This window comes from Echinops telfairi, unplaced genomic scaffold (assembly GCF_000313985.2).
Source record: "Echinops telfairi isolate 266 unplaced genomic scaffold, ASM31398v2 ScPeMD7_24;HRSCAF=84, whole genome shotgun sequence".
Classification (NCBI taxonomy): Eukaryota; Metazoa; Chordata; class Mammalia; order Afrosoricida; family Tenrecidae; genus Echinops; species Echinops telfairi.
This window is the reverse complement of record NW_022103921.1, coordinates 6,087,974-6,107,026: the sequence shown is the minus strand read 5'-3', so window position 1 is coordinate 6,107,026 and position 19,053 is coordinate 6,087,974. Positions and strand designations below refer to the sequence as shown.

The 19,053-nt window shown below is 45.9% G+C and overlaps 1 protein-coding gene across 1 annotated transcript in view; it reads left to right on the top strand.

Moving 5' to 3' along the window:
* LRCH1 (leucine rich repeats and calponin homology domain containing 1) overlaps positions 1-19,053 on the top strand; it is a 157,589-nt gene that overhangs the window by 37,606 nt on the left and 100,930 nt on the right. The window contains exon 3 of the mRNA XM_045289058.1: positions 16,456-16,582. Within this exon, the coding sequence (XP_045144993.1) occupies positions 16,456-16,582 (127 nt within the window). The remainder of the gene's footprint in view (positions 1-16,455; positions 16,583-19,053) is intronic.

Below are 19,053 nucleotides of genomic sequence, written 5' to 3'. Positions count from 1 at the left end.
CCCAGGGAGTAATTCAACTCTGTCCTACAGGGTCCCTGTGAGTAGCAATCACCTTGACAGTGGTGAAAATAAGTTGTTTTGGGAAACAGGAAAGTGATGTATCCCTCTCAAACTCAACTCACTGCCATCGAGTCAACGCTGACTCCTAGCAACCTGTTGGGTCTAACAGCAGAAAATACCAGAAAGATGTTTGCTTGTGTTTTATTGACTATGAAGAGGCATGTCATCATTGGGATCATCATAAACTATGGATAACTGTGAAAATGGGCATACCAGAACACTTCATTGTGCTCAGGCGGAACCTCTACATAGCCGAGAGGCTGTAGTTTGAATAGACTAGAGACACTCCATGGTTTAAAATAAGAAGAGCCGGGCAGACCCGTGTGTGGTACAGGCGAGGACCCTGAGAATACACAGTCTCTACCTGACAGCTGCTTTCACACAGGTAGTGTCTGACTCTCCACTGCTGTGGACACTCTCAGATGCCCCAGGAAGCCTCACCGCAGCCATGAGACCAACGGATGCTGCAGGTGTAGGCATCTGGCCCCCGGGCCCGGGAACGCCCTACATGGAATGAGAAGCCGTGGCAGAAGTGGTTTTGCCTTGGATAGGGGCATCTGTGATCAGTGTGGTGAGTCTTATCTTGCCAAGAATAGTGATCTTCTCGAGCAGGGGTGTCAAACTGGCGGCCCGTGGGCCGCATGTGGCCCCTGAGGTAATTTTTTGTGACCCGTGATGCTCTGAAATAAAATGAAAATAGAAAAAAGTGTTATGAAGAAAATAGCGCTTAGGGGAGATCGAGGCAATACTGTACGCACAATTCCGTCGTTACATTTTATTCCAGAGCATCGTGGGCCACAAAAAATTACCTCGGGGCCACATGCAGCCCACGGGCCGCCAGTGTGACACCCTGTTCTAGAGGATGCCTGATCACATAGCCAAGGACTGCATGGAGAGAGAGAGAGAGAGAGAGAGAGAGAGAGAGAGGTGTTAAGACAACTGCAGTGAACCAGGTCCTCTGGCTTGTGACTGTGCCCACGCTGATGAGCAGACGTGCTATTCTTGTGGAGAATTTAGACACATTCAAAAGGCTGCACCAAAATGAAGGTGTGGTGACACTGGTCCTGTAGCCATCAACGGACGCAAGACAGGTGAAGTCACCTGCCGTCACTGTGGCCAATCAGGCGCCTTGCTGGGCATGCAGAACGGAGGCTACAGCTTCATCATTTTCCTTTGTCGCCCCTCCTGTTTCTGATGGCCGGTTGTGGTTTTTTCTCTGGAAACTCTTCACTGACCAAAGGTTGCAGATAGAGGCTCCTCCCAGCCCGGGAGCTTTACTTGCTGTGTAAAAGGAGGAAAGGGGTGGGGGGGGGAATTGACTTTCTGTATTTAACTACGAAATAAAGTGTATGTGTAGTAGTTTGATAGAGGTGTTACGTATAATGCTTTGTTAAAGAACCTTTCCTGGCCACTGGTGGATAAGGGATTCATGAATGGGGAAGAGTCAGACCACTAGGCCCATTCTGGGTCTCTTGAGATGCTCCCATGTAGGAGATAAAACAAAGTTTGGAAGTGTCTATGAACTTCTGTAAGTAACTTTAACTTTAGCATAATGTTGGCCTTGGATTGCTTGACCTCAGTAGCTGTAACATCAAGTAACCTCTGTAACAGGCCTGACATAGAGCTTGTCACTTTGAGACCGGATGCATTCCTGACTCAAGCCATGATATTTTCAGTCACCTCGTATGCGTGTTTATTCATAACACTTTGAATATTTCTCCTGTTTATTGTAATGCTGCATGTATATGTAAGGTGACATAAAAACCAGAAAGCTTTGGGAGACTTTCTTTTTAGAGTTGGATCATGTAGGCCGGTGTGTTCTATTAATAGATCTGTTTATTCTAACCTCATGAAAAGAGGAAGTGTCTTACTGATACTCCATTAAGAAACTGGAAAACCAAAGCAGAAAGCAATGTGAAAATAAGAAAATTGATCTATTCAGCAGTTAAGTCACCTATTCATAATTAGAAAATGAGTGCTTCTAGCAAAAATTTTACTAGACTACAAGGGGGAAGAAAAAAAAGTTATTTATTTAACCTCTATTGAATCAGTTCAGGAGTAAATACATTGCTTCTGTCGCTATATTCTTTGGAAGAGTATTGTGCTGGATTTTAATAGTTATGCTTCATAAAAGAAAGAACCCACAATCCAATAGATGTGGAGAACACTGATGTAAACAGTGTTGTGTAGATTCGTTGTTAGTGTGTGAATCAGCGTTGTGAAGTCTTGGAAATGCAGTCTTACTCCCGCCTCGCCTTTTTGGTGGCTCACCTATTAATATCTCCTGGGATAATGTTTTTCTCAGATCACTACTTTGTAAGCAGTGATCTAGAAGTTTTAACCCCCAGAGATTCCTTCAAGAACTACAAATAATGAGCTGAAGGGCAATGAATATACAAATATGCTTTACACAATTGATGTATTTATGGATTGTGATAAGAGTTGTATGAGCCCCTAATAAAATGATTAAAAATAAATAATAAATAAAATAACATCCTCCATGGGTCCAGCTGGCTTTAAAAAAAATAAAATAATGAGAAGAAAAAGTATATACCATCACGATGTCACTTCGAAGGCTAAGGTACACCACACCCAAGCGACAGTATTTTCACGGGCTATCAGAAAAACAAATTAATTGGTCTTGGAAGAAGTACAGCCAGAGTGTCCCTTAGAAGCGAGGATGGCAAGACCTAATTTCACGTACTTTGAACATGTTATCAGGAGAGACCAGTCTCTGGAAAAGAACATCATTCCTGTAAAGCAGAAGGGCAGTAAAAAGGGGGAAGGTGCTCAGCAAGATAGACTGGTAGAGTGGTTGCAGCAATGGCTCAAACCTAAGGTGACCAGATTTTAACATTAGTAAAGCGGGACACCATTGATAAAACGCATATCCTGCCAAGATGGCCACATGGCAGCCAAAAACCGTATACCCAAGCTTGTTGTCCATTCTTTCCAAAAATCGGGACTTTTTAAAAACGCTGCGGGACGCGGGACAAATTGTTAAAAATCGGGACTGTCCCGCCAAAAGCGGGACATCTGGTCACCATACTCAAACATGACAGTGACTGAGGAAGACAAGGACTGGGTACTGTTTTGTTGCTTGTTCACTCGGTGGCTGTCGATTGGATCCAATGCTATGGCATCTAACAACATGGATGCATTTGAATTATGGTGCTAGGGAAGAGTGTTTAAACCATCAAGCAATCTGTCTTAGAAGAAGTACAGCCAGAATGTTCCTTAGCAGCAACGACTTCGTCACACCTCCTTAGGACATGTCTTCAGGAAGGACGGTCTCTGTAAACGGACGTCATTCTTGGCAAAGCAGCGGGCCAGTGAGGCAGAGAAAGACCGTCGATGAGTGGATGGACACGGTGGCTGCTACAACGGGCTTAAACACGAGAATCACAGTAAGGAGGGCTCAGGACCAGGCAGTGTTTGGCTTTGCTGTGCACCGGGACACTGTGAGTCAGAACGGACTTGACCAAACCTAACGACAAGAAAATTCAGAGGCCAGCTGGTCTGTCCGAACTGAATTTGTTGGAAGCCACTGGGTCGGTTTTGACTCACCCTTTGTCCACACAGTAGAAAGAAACGCTTGCTGGCCCCGCCATTCTGGCTTCTAGGCATTCTGACTGTACTTTGTTCTTCTGGCCTCTCTCGGGGCAACTCTATGTGATAAGATAGGATAGCTGATAATTGTGTCTCTCTCTCTATTTCACTGCTAAATTTAAAGTACATCATTTTGAGATCGATGCAGTACAGAGTAGTACCTAAAATAATCTGATGGGGATTTAGAAAGTTGATGGGAAAATGAAATGGAAGGATAATGGAACGCTTCCACGAACTTTTTGAATTCCTCTTGTGCATCAGTCACTCACCCTCAGATCATATAGTTGTGGTGTCACATCTGTGGTGTCACATTTGCTTATAAAGTGTTTGCTTCTCCCCAGTTGCTATCTTTCTAGGACTGGTTTTCAGTGCTGAGTGAAGCTCTCGTTTGTATAACTGGGGAACGAATGACATTCGCCTAAAGTACATCGTTTGCACTGACATGTGCCTTGTTCGGACAGTGTTGATCCCTGTAGCTAAAACAAACCAATTGCTAAAAGGGGATTGAAAACACAAAGCTAAAAAAGTTCTCAAAGGCATAAAATGAACATATGTCAAAGGTTGTATTTAGCTTATTTCTCAATGAGGAAAGTAGTAAGATGTTATAACTGCTTTATCAGGGAATGCAAACACACACACACACACACACACACACACACACACTATTCTGTGCGTGGTAGCAAATTTTAAAACGGTTCTACAACTAGTCAATATCTAATGGGCCATAGTCCATTGCATCGCCTCTGGCCTCTTTACAGTCCCCGTGAATCACTGTGGACAAAGAAGGATCTCCCATGTTGCTACCCTGTTTCCCCGAAAATAAGACAGTGTCTTATATTAATGTTTGCTCCCAACGATGTGCTAGGTCTTATTTTCAGGGGATGTCTTATTTTTCCACGAAGAAGAATACGGTACACATTTATTTTATTAAAAGGGACCTCGCACTTCTGTCTGCTCCGGCTGTGCTGCGGCCAACAGGGAGGTGTGCGGCAGCGCCTGCTGCTACTTTCCAGAGTCCAGTGACGATAGCTTCGGGGGGGGGGTGTCTTATTATCGGGGAGGTCTTATTTTAGGGGGATGCCTTATATTTCAGCGAGAGGCAAAACTGTGAGTAGGTCTATTTTCGGGGATGTCTTACTTTCGGGGAAACGGTACTATCAGTTTCCTGTCACCAGTAGAGCTGAAGAGTAACGCCGACAGGGAACGGCAGAGGCAGTCTGGACGTGGACGCCACAGACCAGCCGTGGGTTTGGGTGTTTTTGCCGATGTAAACATTATTTATACATTTTCTGGCATATCAAGTTCGTCGATCTATATTACAATATGCTAGGATTGTGCAGTACTGTGGACTAATGATTAGAAGAGGACTAAAGGTAGAAGAAATAGAAAAGACACCAACAAGGTCAGTAGTCTCCAGAGAATTGTGAAACTCTCTCTGTGTCTATTTGTGTGTAGTGGGGGCGGAAGCAGGCCTGAGGATGTCTTCAGTGTGCTTTGCTAAAAAAAACCCAAAAACCCAAAGCAGGTACTCTTGAGCCCAATCTTGCGTATGAGCTATTGATGGTGTCTTGTGTAGTCAGCTTCTTCATCTTATCTTCCCCCAGATGTAGTCCATTTGATTTCCGTGTATTCCAAGTGGAGAGTCCATGTGTGTAGTCACTTTTTGCGTTGCCGAAAAAAGGTATTTGCTATTTTATATCATGCGATCTCCAGCTTAATTTCTTTCATGGAGACCATATTTTCCCATTGCTGCAACTTCCTCTTTATTTCCAACTTTTGAATTCCAGTCTCCAGTAGTTATCAGGGTATCTTGATTGCATGTTTGATCAATTTCAAATTGAAGTGGTTGAAAGAATTCTTCGGTTCCTTCATCGCTAACTTTTGTGGTTGGTCTATAAATGGGCATTGCAGGTACCAAAATAACTGGATTTCCTCAGAGGCAGATAGAATCCTTTCACAGTCAGCATTGTACTTCAAGACTGATTTTGAAATGTCCTTTTCTACAATGAATGCATGGCCATTCCTCTTGATCATGTCATTCCCAGAATAGCAAATCATATGATTTTCTCATTCAAAATGACCAATACCAGTGCATTTTGGCTCACTAATGCCTATTGTGTTACATTTCTTTTTTTTTAATAATCATTTTATTAGGGCGCATACAACTCATCACAATCCATACAGACATCATCTGTGTCCAGCACATTAGTACATATGTTGACTTCATCATTCTCACAACACCTCCTTTCCACGTGAACCCTTGGTGTCAGCGCCTCATTTCTCCCCCTCCCTCCGCGATCCCCCCCTCCCCCTGAACCCTTGATAATTTATAAATTATTATTATTTTATCGTCTCTTACACCATCCGACGTCTCCCTCACCCACGTCTCCACTGTCTGTCCCCCAGGGAGGAGGTTATATGTAGACCTTGTCCTCTGTTCCCCCTTTCTCCCTCTCCTTCCCTCCACCCTCTTGATATCGCCACTCTCTCCACTGGTCCTGAGGGGTTCATCTGTCCTGGGTTCACTGTATTTCCAGTTCCTATCTGTGCCAGTGCACATCCTCCTGTCCAGCCGGATATGTAAGGTAGAATTGGGATCATGGTAGTCGGGGGGGAGGAAGCACTTAAGAACTAGAGGAAAATTGTATATTTAACGACTGCCAATTTTCTTATATTCATACTTCGCACGTTCCAAGTTCTGATTGTGGGTAGATTTTGGGAACTGCTCCTCCTTATTTTGGGGATGTGCCCCATCACCAAATGAAGATCTCGAAGCCTCCATTCTCACAGGCTTTACTGCATTGACATCGCGGTGTTCGACTCGACTCTGAGAAAGCAGTACTCCTCAGTCACCTTTTGAGTACCCCCGACCCGAAGGGTCCCTCTGTCAGCACCCTCTTTCTTGTTCCTTCGTTCGGTGTGTGGTATCTGACCGTGCTAAGGTCTTGAGCTGCTACTTCCTGTGAAGCAGGAAGCCAGTGCCTTCTCTGTTGTCTGTTTTGAGTCCAGATGTGGTGCTGAAACGTGTTCGCTTTGGGCGACCCTATGGACATTTGAAATACCGGGGACATGACTGCCGGCATTTGAAATGGCAGTGCCATTGCGTCCAGCACCACACCACCATGCAAGCCATCACGGTTGACAAAACGACGTGGAATTCTGCAAAGCATTCCGTTGTTTTCGGGCTTGGTTGCTTTTGGTTTGGTTCCCAATGATGGAGACTCCGTGTATGGGAGGAAACCTGCCCCGAAGGGCTTCCAAGGGCAACCTGTCAGTCGCAGATGGGCAGCACTGTGTTCCAGGCTGCTTCTGGATGTGTTGAAACTACCAATCTTTGGGCTCATAGAAAACACTTAGCCTAAGGTGACCAGATTTTAACATTGGTAAAGCAGGACACCAGCGGAACACCATTGATAACACTCCTATCCTGGCGAAATAGCCCCATGGCAGCCGAAAACCGTGTACCCTAGCTTGTTGTGCATTCTTTCCAAAAATCGGGACTTTTTTAAAACGCCGCGGGACGCGGGACAAATTGTTAAAAGTCGGGACTGTCCTGCCCAAAGCGAGACGTCTGGTCACCTGAACTTAGCCATTTGTATCACCTAGAGCTGTTGTTGTTGTTGTTCTTGTTAGGTGATGCTGAGAGACGCTGTGCACAGCAGGGTGAAACACTGCCCAGTCGGGAGCCATCCTCACAGTCGTTCTCCTGTTTGTGTTCGCGGTTGCAGCCCCCCATCACTCCCTCTTGGTGAAGGTCTTCCCCTCCACCAAGCATGATGCCCTTTTCTCGGAGCCCATGTTTTCCGGATGATCCTGGGAAAGCAGTGATTCTTCCTCCCGTTGACCACATAGGGTGGAAGAGAACTACCTCCATAGGCTTCCCAAGGTGGGGGATCTTTCCGGAAGCAAACCGTCACCTCTTTCTCCTGTCGAGCGGCTGGTGGATTTGAACTGCTGCCCTCTTGGTTTAAAATTGAGTGCTTGAACCACTGCACCATCAAGACTCCTCTGTCTGAACCCAGCTGCTTTCATTCCACGGTTGGCGAGTTCTCCACAATACTACATTATCAACCGAGGATGTGAATGGGTTACAGAATTTTTTCCTCCGTTGTTTTCTTTTAAGTGAGGTTTGCATTTCGTTATTGGGTCCACACCCTCAAAAGCAGAGGCATGTTCTGTAGAATTAAGAATAGCACGGTTAATGTCCTAATGATAAAATCTCGCGTGAGAGTCTGACTTTATCGCCACTTTAAGGAAAATAACTCTGCAATAAACCAGTAATAAAGAATGGCATATACTAACATCCGAAGATGAGGCTTCCCACTTGCGTAAATATTTACTGTGGTCAGAACCCACAGGCCATCCCAGGCAGCACACATACAGTTCTGTTCTGTCCTACAGGGTTCTTATGAGTCAGAACGGACGGCGTGGCAGTTGGTTCGTGTCTTCTGTTAGAGAAACCATTGGCCTCCGTATTTGGTAGCAGGAAAGGGGCTTCTTGTGGGGAATGGGGAGTTGAAATGGATAACTGACATAAGAAGGTAGCAATTCATGGGCTTCATTTATCCAGTAGATTCCCATCTCCCAGGACACTACGTATTGGTTGATCAAAGTTAAAAGACAAAGCAAAAAACCCTCCTTGGAAATCAGCCTGTTACTGCAGAGCAGAGGCTGGCAGCGTGGGAGGCCATGACCCAGGCACTCTGGTTGCCCAGAAACGGAACCCGCTCAGTTCAGCCTCCCTTTGCCAGGGGGCTCTCTCGCCAAGGCAGACTTTTAACCGTAGCAACTCTTGTTTTGGCCAAAGGAGACCTGGTCCACAGCATTGGAAATTAGCCCAGGGTCTTTGAGTCACGGCAAAACTATCTTCTCTGCTACTACTCAGATGAACAAGCTGGTGCTGGGAATTGCTGAACGCTTTGGTCACCCTGAGTTTCCAGTGCCCGTGGTCAGGCAGGGAGCAGTGACCGCCAGCTTTCAGTGCCAGTGGTTGTACTGGGAGGGCTGTCCATCTGCTGCTAGGCTGGCCAGGACGAAGCTCCGACAGGCAGAGGATGGGACTCCTGTTTGGGAAAGAGTTGTTTCCTCAAACCTGCCCACGTCTTGGATTTTAAACCTCTTGTTTTCTTTTTGTGGTGAGGGGCTGTTGTGCTGGTCTGACTCCCCGCAAACCCATGGACAAGAGAATCAGACCTGGCCTGGCCTCCTTGGAATCCCCTGCTGTGCTTGATCACATTTGTTGTTAGTCCATTTCATGAGGGTCTTCCTCGTTTTTCGCTGACCTTCAATTTACGAAGCATGATGTCCGTAGACACGGTAACCAAACCAGACTCCCTCCCATCGAGTCACAGCTGACTCACCGCCACACCGGCCACCTCCCTGTCTGACAATGCACATGGGAAACGCAGGGTGACCCACGTGGCCGCAGCCCAACCCCTGACCACCACAGCACCAGGGCTCCTGACGACACGGTCGGAGCCAGATCTGACCTCGCTGACTGTGGCAAACAGAAGGCAACTGTAGCGCCACGTCAGCACAAGGTCAGTTGCCACAAGGCAGAGGTCAGATCCTAAATCTTTACTGGAGCAGAGAGCCTCATCTTTCTCCCTCAGAGCATTTGGTGGGTTTGAACCGCTGACCTTGTGATTAGCAGCTGAATGTATAATCACATCCCATGGCACTCCGCTTCTCTGCTGAGTTCAACACCTCATTGCAATGGCCTCACAGAAAGCACAGAACTCAGATAATGCTCACGATTGTGGGGATTTATAGGGAAGCTAACATGTTGCACCAACATGTGTCTCTCTGTTTGTCCAACTGTGGTGGCTTGTGTGTTGCTGACATACTGGAAGCGATGTCACTGGTATTTTCAAATACCAGCAGGATCACCCACAGTGACCAGTTTCTTCAAAGCTTCCAGACAAGGAACAAACAATGAAGAAGGAATCGTCCGCCCACGTCAGAGGAAGTAACTGCTGACAACCTTATTCTGAGCCTCAAAACCATGTCAGATACTGAAAGCTGAATGAACGGAAGAAGAAGAAGAACGTGCTGGAGGATGGGCGCTGTGGAAGTTACATGATCTCCTGTCAACTTGAGTGAAGGGTGGAGTCCATCCTGTCAATCAGGCCATAGCCACTGAGGCCTCTGTGGGGGCATGGCCTTCTCCTGAGGATTCTGGGAAATCCTGCCGTCCTCCCTGGAGGTGGGACACAATCTCTGCTTCACATTCCTGTTGACAAGCCACATGGAGCTACACTGATGGAGCCAGAGCCCTGGAGCCGGAGGAGCCACATGGAGACCCACACCAGCGCTGAGAGATGCTTCCACTGCCACTGGATCCATAAGACTTTCCACCCACTGGCCTGTGATCTTCCTGTATTCAGCGTCATTGCATGTGTTGCGTGATTGCGTGAATCTGAAGAGGAATTTATAGACTGGTATCCGGACCTAAGGGCTAATATTGGACTTATGGACTTGAATTGGACTGGGCTGGGATGTTTTCTTAATATACAATTACTCTTTATATGAAGCTCTTGTTTATACACATATGAGTGTCTATGAATGTGTTTCTGTAGTCAATCTGGACTAACACAGACTCCTTGGGTAAGAGGGTTTCGACTGTGCTGAGAGATTACTGCTTTCTCAAAGTGGACTCCAACCTGTTGACTGTGGAGTCAAGCCTGTAGCATAGCGACGTGAAGATCATCACATGGTGATGGGGTATAGCTCAAAGTATGGAGAAACAGCTGACACTATCTACCAAATGATCAGAACTTGGAACATGCAAACTATGAATATTGTCGGTCATCCGTTATTAAATGGAACACATAAAAACCAATATCCTAAGCATTTGAGAACTGGAATGACTGGTCTTGGCCAATTTGGATCAGGAATTCAGATGATTTCCTAGGCTGGGAATGGCATGATCAAGAGAAATGGCGATGCATTCATTTGGAAAAGGAAATTTCAGCATCCGTCTTGAACTATAATGCTGTCTGTGATAGGATTCTATCGATCTGCCTCCAGGGAGATCCAGTCATAACGATCACTCAAATGTATGCACCAATCACAAAAGCTAGTGATGACGAAATCGAAGAATTCTTTCAAGGACTTCAGTCTGAAACTGATCAAACACGCAATCAAGATACATGGGTAACGATTGGAGACTGGGATGCAAAAGTTGGAAACAAAAAGGAAGGGACCGTGATTGGAAAATATGGACTTGGTGGCAGGAATTAAGTTAGAGATCACATGGTAGAATTTTGCAAATTCCTTTTCGACAACACACAAGGTGACTAGGCCCATGGACTTCTCCACTTGGAATACACAGAAATCAAACGGACTACATCTGTGGGAAAAGCACACAGAGACGCTCGATATCAGCAGCTAAAACCAGGCCAGGGGCTGACTCTGGCAGAGACCATCAAATGCTTTATCTAAGTCCAAGTTGAAGCTGAAGAAAAGTAAGAAAGTCCACGAGAGCCAAAATACACCTTGAGTCAATCGTACCCAAATGTTGAGAACATCTCGAGAAGAGATTGGATGCCTTGAGCGCGAGTGACAGAAACCTGGTGTGTTAGACAGGGTTCTCTAGAGAGATAAAACCAAATTGCTGATAATTTAATGTATTTATTTATAAAGATAATTAGATATATAACAAGAAATGAACTGTTAAATCATATACAGATAAATATATAATACAAAAAACAGTTAAATTATAAAGCACTACAAATGACTCAATTCAACTCACTCCCGTGAGAGACTTGTGAGAGACTAGCAGTCCTTCAAGTCCTGTCTGCTGCCAGATCGTCCTCTATTTATAGAGAGAGCTAGGCTATGTCAGCACAGCAGCCAATCACAAGGCAGGTCACCAACTGCCAGTCCCCAGCTCCAGCGATCTCTTAAAGGGCCCTCCACTTACAGTGACACAGTCCACAGGCTAGGCGTCCCACAGGCAGTGTAGCCTTTAAATTGAGGCACAGAACAAGCAAGGCAGCCGCACACTGGTCCAATAATGACAGAGCGAGAGACAAGAAAAGCGAGGCTCACCGAGCCATTTATCTCTCTGCCCCTCAGTCAATCCCACCTGCGTGTATCGGCCAGGCTGGCACAATAAACCATCTCACCTGGTGAGCTGTAGGAGGACATCAAGGGCATCATGCATGAAGAAAGCAAAAGAAGAAATTTTTAAAAGACAGGAAAGAGAAAATCCAAGCGGATGCCGGAAGAGCCTGATGCTTGCTCCTAATCATAGAGCAGCTAAAACAGAGGGAAGAAAAGGTGAAGTCAAAAAGCTGAACAGAACATTTCAAAGGACAGCTTGAGCAGAGGTCAAGGTCAACTATTATAATGAGGTGTGCAGACCTAGAGTTAGGAAACCCAAAACACACTCGGTGTATCTTAAACTGAAAGAGCTCACGAGAAAGCCCTAGCTTCCAGTTGCAATATTGAAAGGTTCTGTGAGCACGCTGGTGACTGATGCAAGAAGATGGAAAGAATTCACAGGCACTCTTCCAAAAAGAACGAGTCAGCATTGCTCCCTTGAAGGAGATTGCATGAGGATGAACCCAGGGTGCTGAAGGAAGAAGTTCAAGCTGCATTGAAAGCATTAGCCAAAAGCAAGGCTCCAGAAACTAATGGAGTACCAGTTGTGCTAGTTACATAAGCTGTTGTCCATTTGAGGCTTAAGAGTGAAGGGGTGGCGTTTTGCCTGTCAATCAGGTTGCAGCTTGATGACCTCATTTGGAAGCACAACGGAGATAAATGGCTCGTTGGAGGCAGGAAGCATGCTCACTCCCTTGGAGATGTTACTGACAAGGCTCACTCCTGGCAAGACAGTTCTGTTGACAAGATGTGGAGCTACCCTAGAGCCCTGGAGCTGGAGGAGCCACGTGGAGACCCTACCAGTGCTGAGACGCTCACACCACCGCTGGATCCACAAGACCTTTTACCCACTGGCCTGCGATCTTCCTGCGTTCAGCATCATTGCATGTGTTCCGTGAGTCTGAAGAGGACTTTATAGATTGTATCAGACATAAGGGCTAATATCGGACTGATGGACATGATCTGGACTGGGCTGGGATGTTTCCTCAATCTTCAATTGCTCTTGTATAGAAAGTTTTTTCTTATACACATATGAGGGTCTATGAATTTGTCTCTCTAGTCCACCCGGACTCACACACCGATTGAAATGTTTCAGCAAGCTGATGGAGCACTCACTCGACTATGCCAGGGAATTTGGAAGATTACGTGGCCACCTGATTGGAAGAGATCTTTATTTGTACCCACTCCAAAGAAAGGTGATCAAACTATGCAACCGTATCGCTGATAATTGCATGCAAACAAAATTTTGCTGAAGATCTTCCAACAATGGTTACAGCAGGACATTGAGTTTCCAGAGGTTCAGGCCAGATGCAGAAGTGGAAGAGGGGCAAGGGATGTCATTGCTGATGTCGGATGGATCCTTGCTGGAAGCAGAGAATACCAGAAACATGTTTACTTGCTTTTCATTGATTATGGCAAGGAATTTGACTTTGTGAATCATAAAAAAACGATGGATAACCATTAGCGGAATGGGATTTCCAGAATTCCATTATGCTTATGTGGAACTTGCACTTGGATCAACGGCCAGTTGCGCAAACAGAACAAAGGAATATACTGCCTTTGTTACAATAAGGAAAGGTGTATTTCAGGGTTGTATCCTGTCCCCATACTTATTCAGTCTGTGTGCTGAGCAAATCATCAGAGAAATTGGATGATATGAAGACAAATTTAGCATCTATATTGGAAGAAATCTTATTAACAACCTGCAATATACAGGTGATTGTACATGGGTACAGATAAGAGCTGGAAACAGGGAATCCAGGATAGCTAAACCCCTCAGGACCAATAATGAGAGCAGTGATATCAGGAGGGCAAGGGGAAGGTGGGGGAGAAAGGGGGAACCGATCACAATGATCTACATATAACCCCCTCCCTGGGGGACGGACAACAGAAAAGTGGATGAAGGAAGACATCGGTCAGTGTAAGACATGAAAAGATAATGATTTATAAATTGTCAAGGGTTTGTGGGGGAGGGAGGGGGAAAATGAGCTGGTACCAAGGGCTCAAGTAGAAAGAAAATGTTTGAAAGCGATGATGGCAACAAATGTGTAAATGTACTTGACACAATGGATGGATGGATGGATTGTGATAAAAGCTGTGTAAATGATTAAAATGATTTTAAAAAAATGGAGGATTGCAGGCTTCAGTATGAATTACAAGGCAATATTAAGAAGACCAACATCCTCACGACCTTACCAGTAGGGAACATAATAAACGGAGAAAAGAATGGATTGCCTTGCTTAGATCCACAATCAACGCTCATGAAAGACTAGATGTATCAGGTAAATCGGCTGCACAAGGCGTCTTCAGGACATTGGAGAGCAATTTTATTTTGAGGGCCAAGGTGCCCCTGACCCGCGCCATGCCGTTCTCTGTTGGCTCACCTGCATGTGAACGTTGAACCTTGAACAGGGAAGACCGAAGAAGAATCGATGAATTGTGGTGCTGGTGAAGAATACCGGAAGTACCATGGACTTCTAAAAGGACCCGCTGATCTGTCCTGCAAGACGTATGAGCAGAGTGCTCCTTAGAGGCAGCCTGGGGAGACTTCATCTTACGTCCTTGGGACACGCTGTCGGGAGAGACCAGTCCCTAGAGGAGCGCATCACGTTTGGTAAATTAAACGGGCAGCGAACGAGATGGGTTGGTCAGTGGCTGCAACAATCCCTCAAGCACAGGAGCAATCGTGAAATGGCACTGGTTCGAGCAGTGTTTCATGCTAATGCGCATAAGGTTGCTATGGGCTGGAGCCCATGCAATGGCACCTACACAACACCAGGTTGCAAAACGGTAAAGCTACAGTTCTTTCGTCCATTCTGACAGACGGACAAATGATTGCTCAGGACTCTTGCTTTAATCACTGTGTTCTGTCTGTAGTTCAGGGTCTCAGACTATTTGCTCGGCATACAAATCTCTCTCTGGTTATTAGCCTCTGCTTCCATATCTGAGGGGTAGGAAGCCCTCCCACTGCCCCACCTCAGGGTCTTGATGCTGCTGCTTCAGTGCCTTTGTTGCTCCCACCGTTTCTGGCAGAAATCTTGCATGTACTCAGCCGGTACCACTTCTTTCTTGGACGTGTATGGGACCTCCACTTCTGCTTCTGAGATGGCTCACTCTCATACTCGGCGGAATAGCAGACCCATAGTAAAATATGTAATTGCACCCCGGTCCTTCTCCAGGGCCTGGTCCCTCCGTAGTACATGTCTAAAACACACGAGACAGAGTTTCGCCATCCTCACTTCTAAGGAGTGTTCTAGCAACGTGGCCTCCAAGACGGATTCGTTCTCCCTGCTCGCAGGCCTTGTGGCGCTGCATTACACCGCGCACCGACACACGGCTCAAAGGCGTCGGTTTCCTCCTCCCCTTTATCCATTGTCCAGCTTTCCCATGCACGTGAGGTTGAAATATTGAAAATGTGCTGCCTCGATCAGGTCAGGTGAACTTCAGGCCTCCGAGGGACATCGTTGCTCGTTGACCTTCCAAAGAGGTCTTTGACAGTGGGTTCACCCAATGGAATACGCCATTTGATTTTCGGACTGCTACTTCCATGGGTGTTGATTGAGGATCCCCGTGAAAAACAGCCTTTCACAGCTTCAGCATTTGCTCTGTTTAGTACGATGCCATTGTGTTGGTCCAGTTATGGAGCTGTTTGTCCCCTTTTTGCTCACGTGTGTGGGAACCTTGCTAGCGTTGTGGGTTACCTGTTGAACTGCTAACTGCACATTCTGCACTTTGAACCTGCTGGCTGCTATCCAGCTTTGGAAACCTACAAGGGTGGTACTGCTTGGTTCTATTGGGTCCCTGTTGGGTCAGACTCGATTTGATGGCAGTGAGCTTCGGTTTGTACTAGCTTGAGGTATAAGCCGTGCTGAAAGCTATATTCTTTGATCTTTATCAGTAAGTGCTTCGAGTCCTGGTCATTTTCAGCAGGCAAAGTTATATTATCTACATATTATAGATTGCTACTGAGTCTTCCTTCAATCACTGCGTTCCACATGTAGTTCAGCTTCTCCGACTATTTGCTCAGCATACAAGTTGAGTCATGTGGCTAAAGGTTACAGCCTCGATGCATACCTTTCCTGGTTGTAAACTGTGCTGTATTTCCTGGTTCCAAACACCTGCCTCCTTGTCCGTCATTATCTGCTCTGGAAGTCCCATTCTTTTGAAAGTTACCCTTAGGTTATGATTGCCATGTTCCGATTCTTTTGCATAGTAAATAAAACATAAGGAAAAGAAAGAGCCTTTTGATACTCTGGTTTCAGACAAGATCTATCGGACATGACCCATGATAGCCCTCATTCCACATCTTTTTCTGAACCGGCTTGAATTTCTGGCACCTCCCTGTCACTGGATCGCTGTGATCCTTCTTGAATTCTCTTCAGCAAAATTGCACGTGCGTGTGACAGTCATGATATCGTTCAGTGATGTCCACATGCTGTGGGATCGCTGTTCCCGGGAATGGACACAGATAGGGATCTCTCCCTTCTCACATTGTCTTGGCACACTTCGGATTTGAGTCACCACACATAGAAACATTGTTTGGACTTTTTATATTGGTGAAATGTCTGCTCACATGACTCCGTTCTCTTTTCCTGTTTAGAACATTTTCACACACAGTACGTAGTGCCTGCATTTTAAACATGTGTTTTACGTGTGCTTTTTGTGTGTTGTCTTTTGCAGTCGAAATCAACTGTCCACGCTGCCAGCCTGCCTATGTGGTCTGCCTCTCAAAGTCTTAATCGCAAGTAACAACAAACTTGTGTCTCTACCCGAAGAGATAGGCCAGCTCAAACAGTTAATGGAATTGGTATGTTACTTGTTAACATTTTGGTTTTTATTTGTCTATTGATCTATACTACCTAGCAAGGTCGAAAGAAACCCTTTTTTTAACACTTATGCACGGACTGCTTATGATTGACATTAGCAGAGGGGGTCACAGCCTGGGCTTTTTGTGGTGAAAACAATTTCTGAAATAGTTGTAATTAGAAAATATTCTTCAGAGGGCCTGTAAGTTTATGATACATTCTGGGTAAGCTTGCAAGGTAACCTCCAAATTCGTTAGTAGCCTGCCCTTGCTGAAGATGTTAAGGAAGGAGGCAGTAATAGCAGGTTGCCCCAGTTCTGTGCGGGCTTTAGAAGGCTCTGCCCCAAATTGATACAAATTGGTGCACACTAAAAACGTTACTGTGTCCCCAGGGATTACAAAAGAACACCTTATGGAGGGCGGAGGTGGGAAATTGGGAAAGAATGAATGCCTTTCAAAGTTTCTATGGAGCCAAGGTGAATGGGGAAAGAGGCAAAGTGCAATCAAACTGAAACGCAGCAGTCTTAGTGTATCACGCAAATGGTTCATGCACTTGGCTGTTCCGTCAGAGGTTGCTGTTTGCGTCCAGTTAGCTGTGCCTTGGACCAGAGTCCTGGCGATGCGCTTCTCCAAGGTCACAGCTGTTCTTCACGAGTGTGGGGTCGCTGTGAGGCAGAGCTCAGTGGGAAGCTCTAGTTACCGGGCAGGCGTAATTCAGCATGGACTTTGTGTCAAGTCCAGAGCTCGTGGTCGCAGTCAAAGTGGTGGAAGGGACATAGTGCTGTCCTCCGGTGCAGCTCAGAGTGCCGGTGCCCATCCGTTTCCTAGCAGCACATGAAGCACCGTCATGACAGCGCACATGCCTGTTCTCCAGGGGCAGTAGGGCTGTCTTAGGAGCATGTCATTGGGAAACCTGGCCCCTTGGCCCTGTTGCCCTCATCTTGACCATCTAGGTTTTTTCGTTTTGTTTCCAAAACGCCAAGAAAGTTTCACATGAACATGGTTGGAGCCCCTTCCGGAAGCTGAGATGGCTGTTTTGCGGCAGTGTGAATTAAAAAGAGAATTCTTAAGGGATGAGGTAAAGAGATGGGAACAGGGGCTGCAGAAGCCCTGGACGGAGCAGACGTTGAACAGCAGCATCATGAAGTGGTCTGTGGGTCTGCAGCACTCCTTTTTGACTTTCCCTCAAGCCCTGCCCATTGACCTCAAGTTCAAGTGCACGCCCAGCCAATGACATGACAGGTGTCTCAACGTCGGGTTCTGCATGAGGTTCTGCATGCTGGGACCCAGTGTCCAAGACCCTGTTCTGACTCAGCTGTGGCCAACGTGCGTAGACACATTACCCAAACCAAGGCACTCAGCAGTCCTGTTACCTGTGTGTCATCCAGGGACTCTTGTTTAGCCAGAGGGGATTTTAAAAAGAAAAAGCCCAAGGCAGAGGGGTAGGGAGCAACACAGAGAAAAACCAACATCTTGGAGGAGCCCGTTATAATTTAAACTGAAACACCCCAAACCAGCACTGGCCAATGGAATTATAATACCCTATCCCCCCAACCCGCGAAAATAACACCTCACTTCCATGAAGTCAGTTATGGTTCATAGAGACCCTAAATGATAAGGTAAACTGGTACGTTTCCAAGATTGTAACATTTTTTAATGTCAATTTTTATTTTGTTATGTATCATTTTATTGGGAGCTCTTACAGATATAATAACATTCCATAGTTTAATTACATCAGGCAGTATTGTACAATTGCTACCACAGTCAGTTGCAAAACATTTTCTTCCTTCTTGAACTTCTTGATATCAACTCCCCTTTAGCCCCTCCCTCCCCATTCTACCCCCCAGGAACCTTTATCTATCTGTCTGTCTATCTATCTATCTATCTATCTATCTATCTATCTATCTATCTATCAGCTAGCTAGCTAGCTTAGCTAGCTATCTTTAACTCTTTATAGAAGTAGAAAGACTGATCTTTCTCCCATGGAGCTGCTGGTGGTTTTGAACTGCTAACCTTGTGATTAGCAGCCCAATGTGTGGCTACTAGGCTCCGGAATTATAATGCAAGTAATAAATGTAATTTTAATTGTCCTATTAACCACATACATTATTTAACCCAGTATAGCCAGAACATTATGATTTCAACATCTATGTCAGAAATGAAGCCAGCTGTCCTTCGGTCAGTCCTGACTCTGGGTGCCCCTGGGCCTCTCAGGGTGTGCCCTGGAGGGTTTTCAAGAATTGGGATTTCAGGCGCAGAACTCCATGCCTCTTGCTTAGTAATTTAGAAAGATTAGGATTGAAATGTTTCACTTTTTTTGGTGGTGGTGGGGGGGACGGTCACTAGGTCCTAGAAATCCATTGTGTGGACTTTGTACACTTAGGCCAGAAACTAGACCCGACGGAATCAACTTGATTCCTGCTCAGAGCAAGCACACAACACAGATTGCACCGTCCCCGAGGGACCCTAAGGTG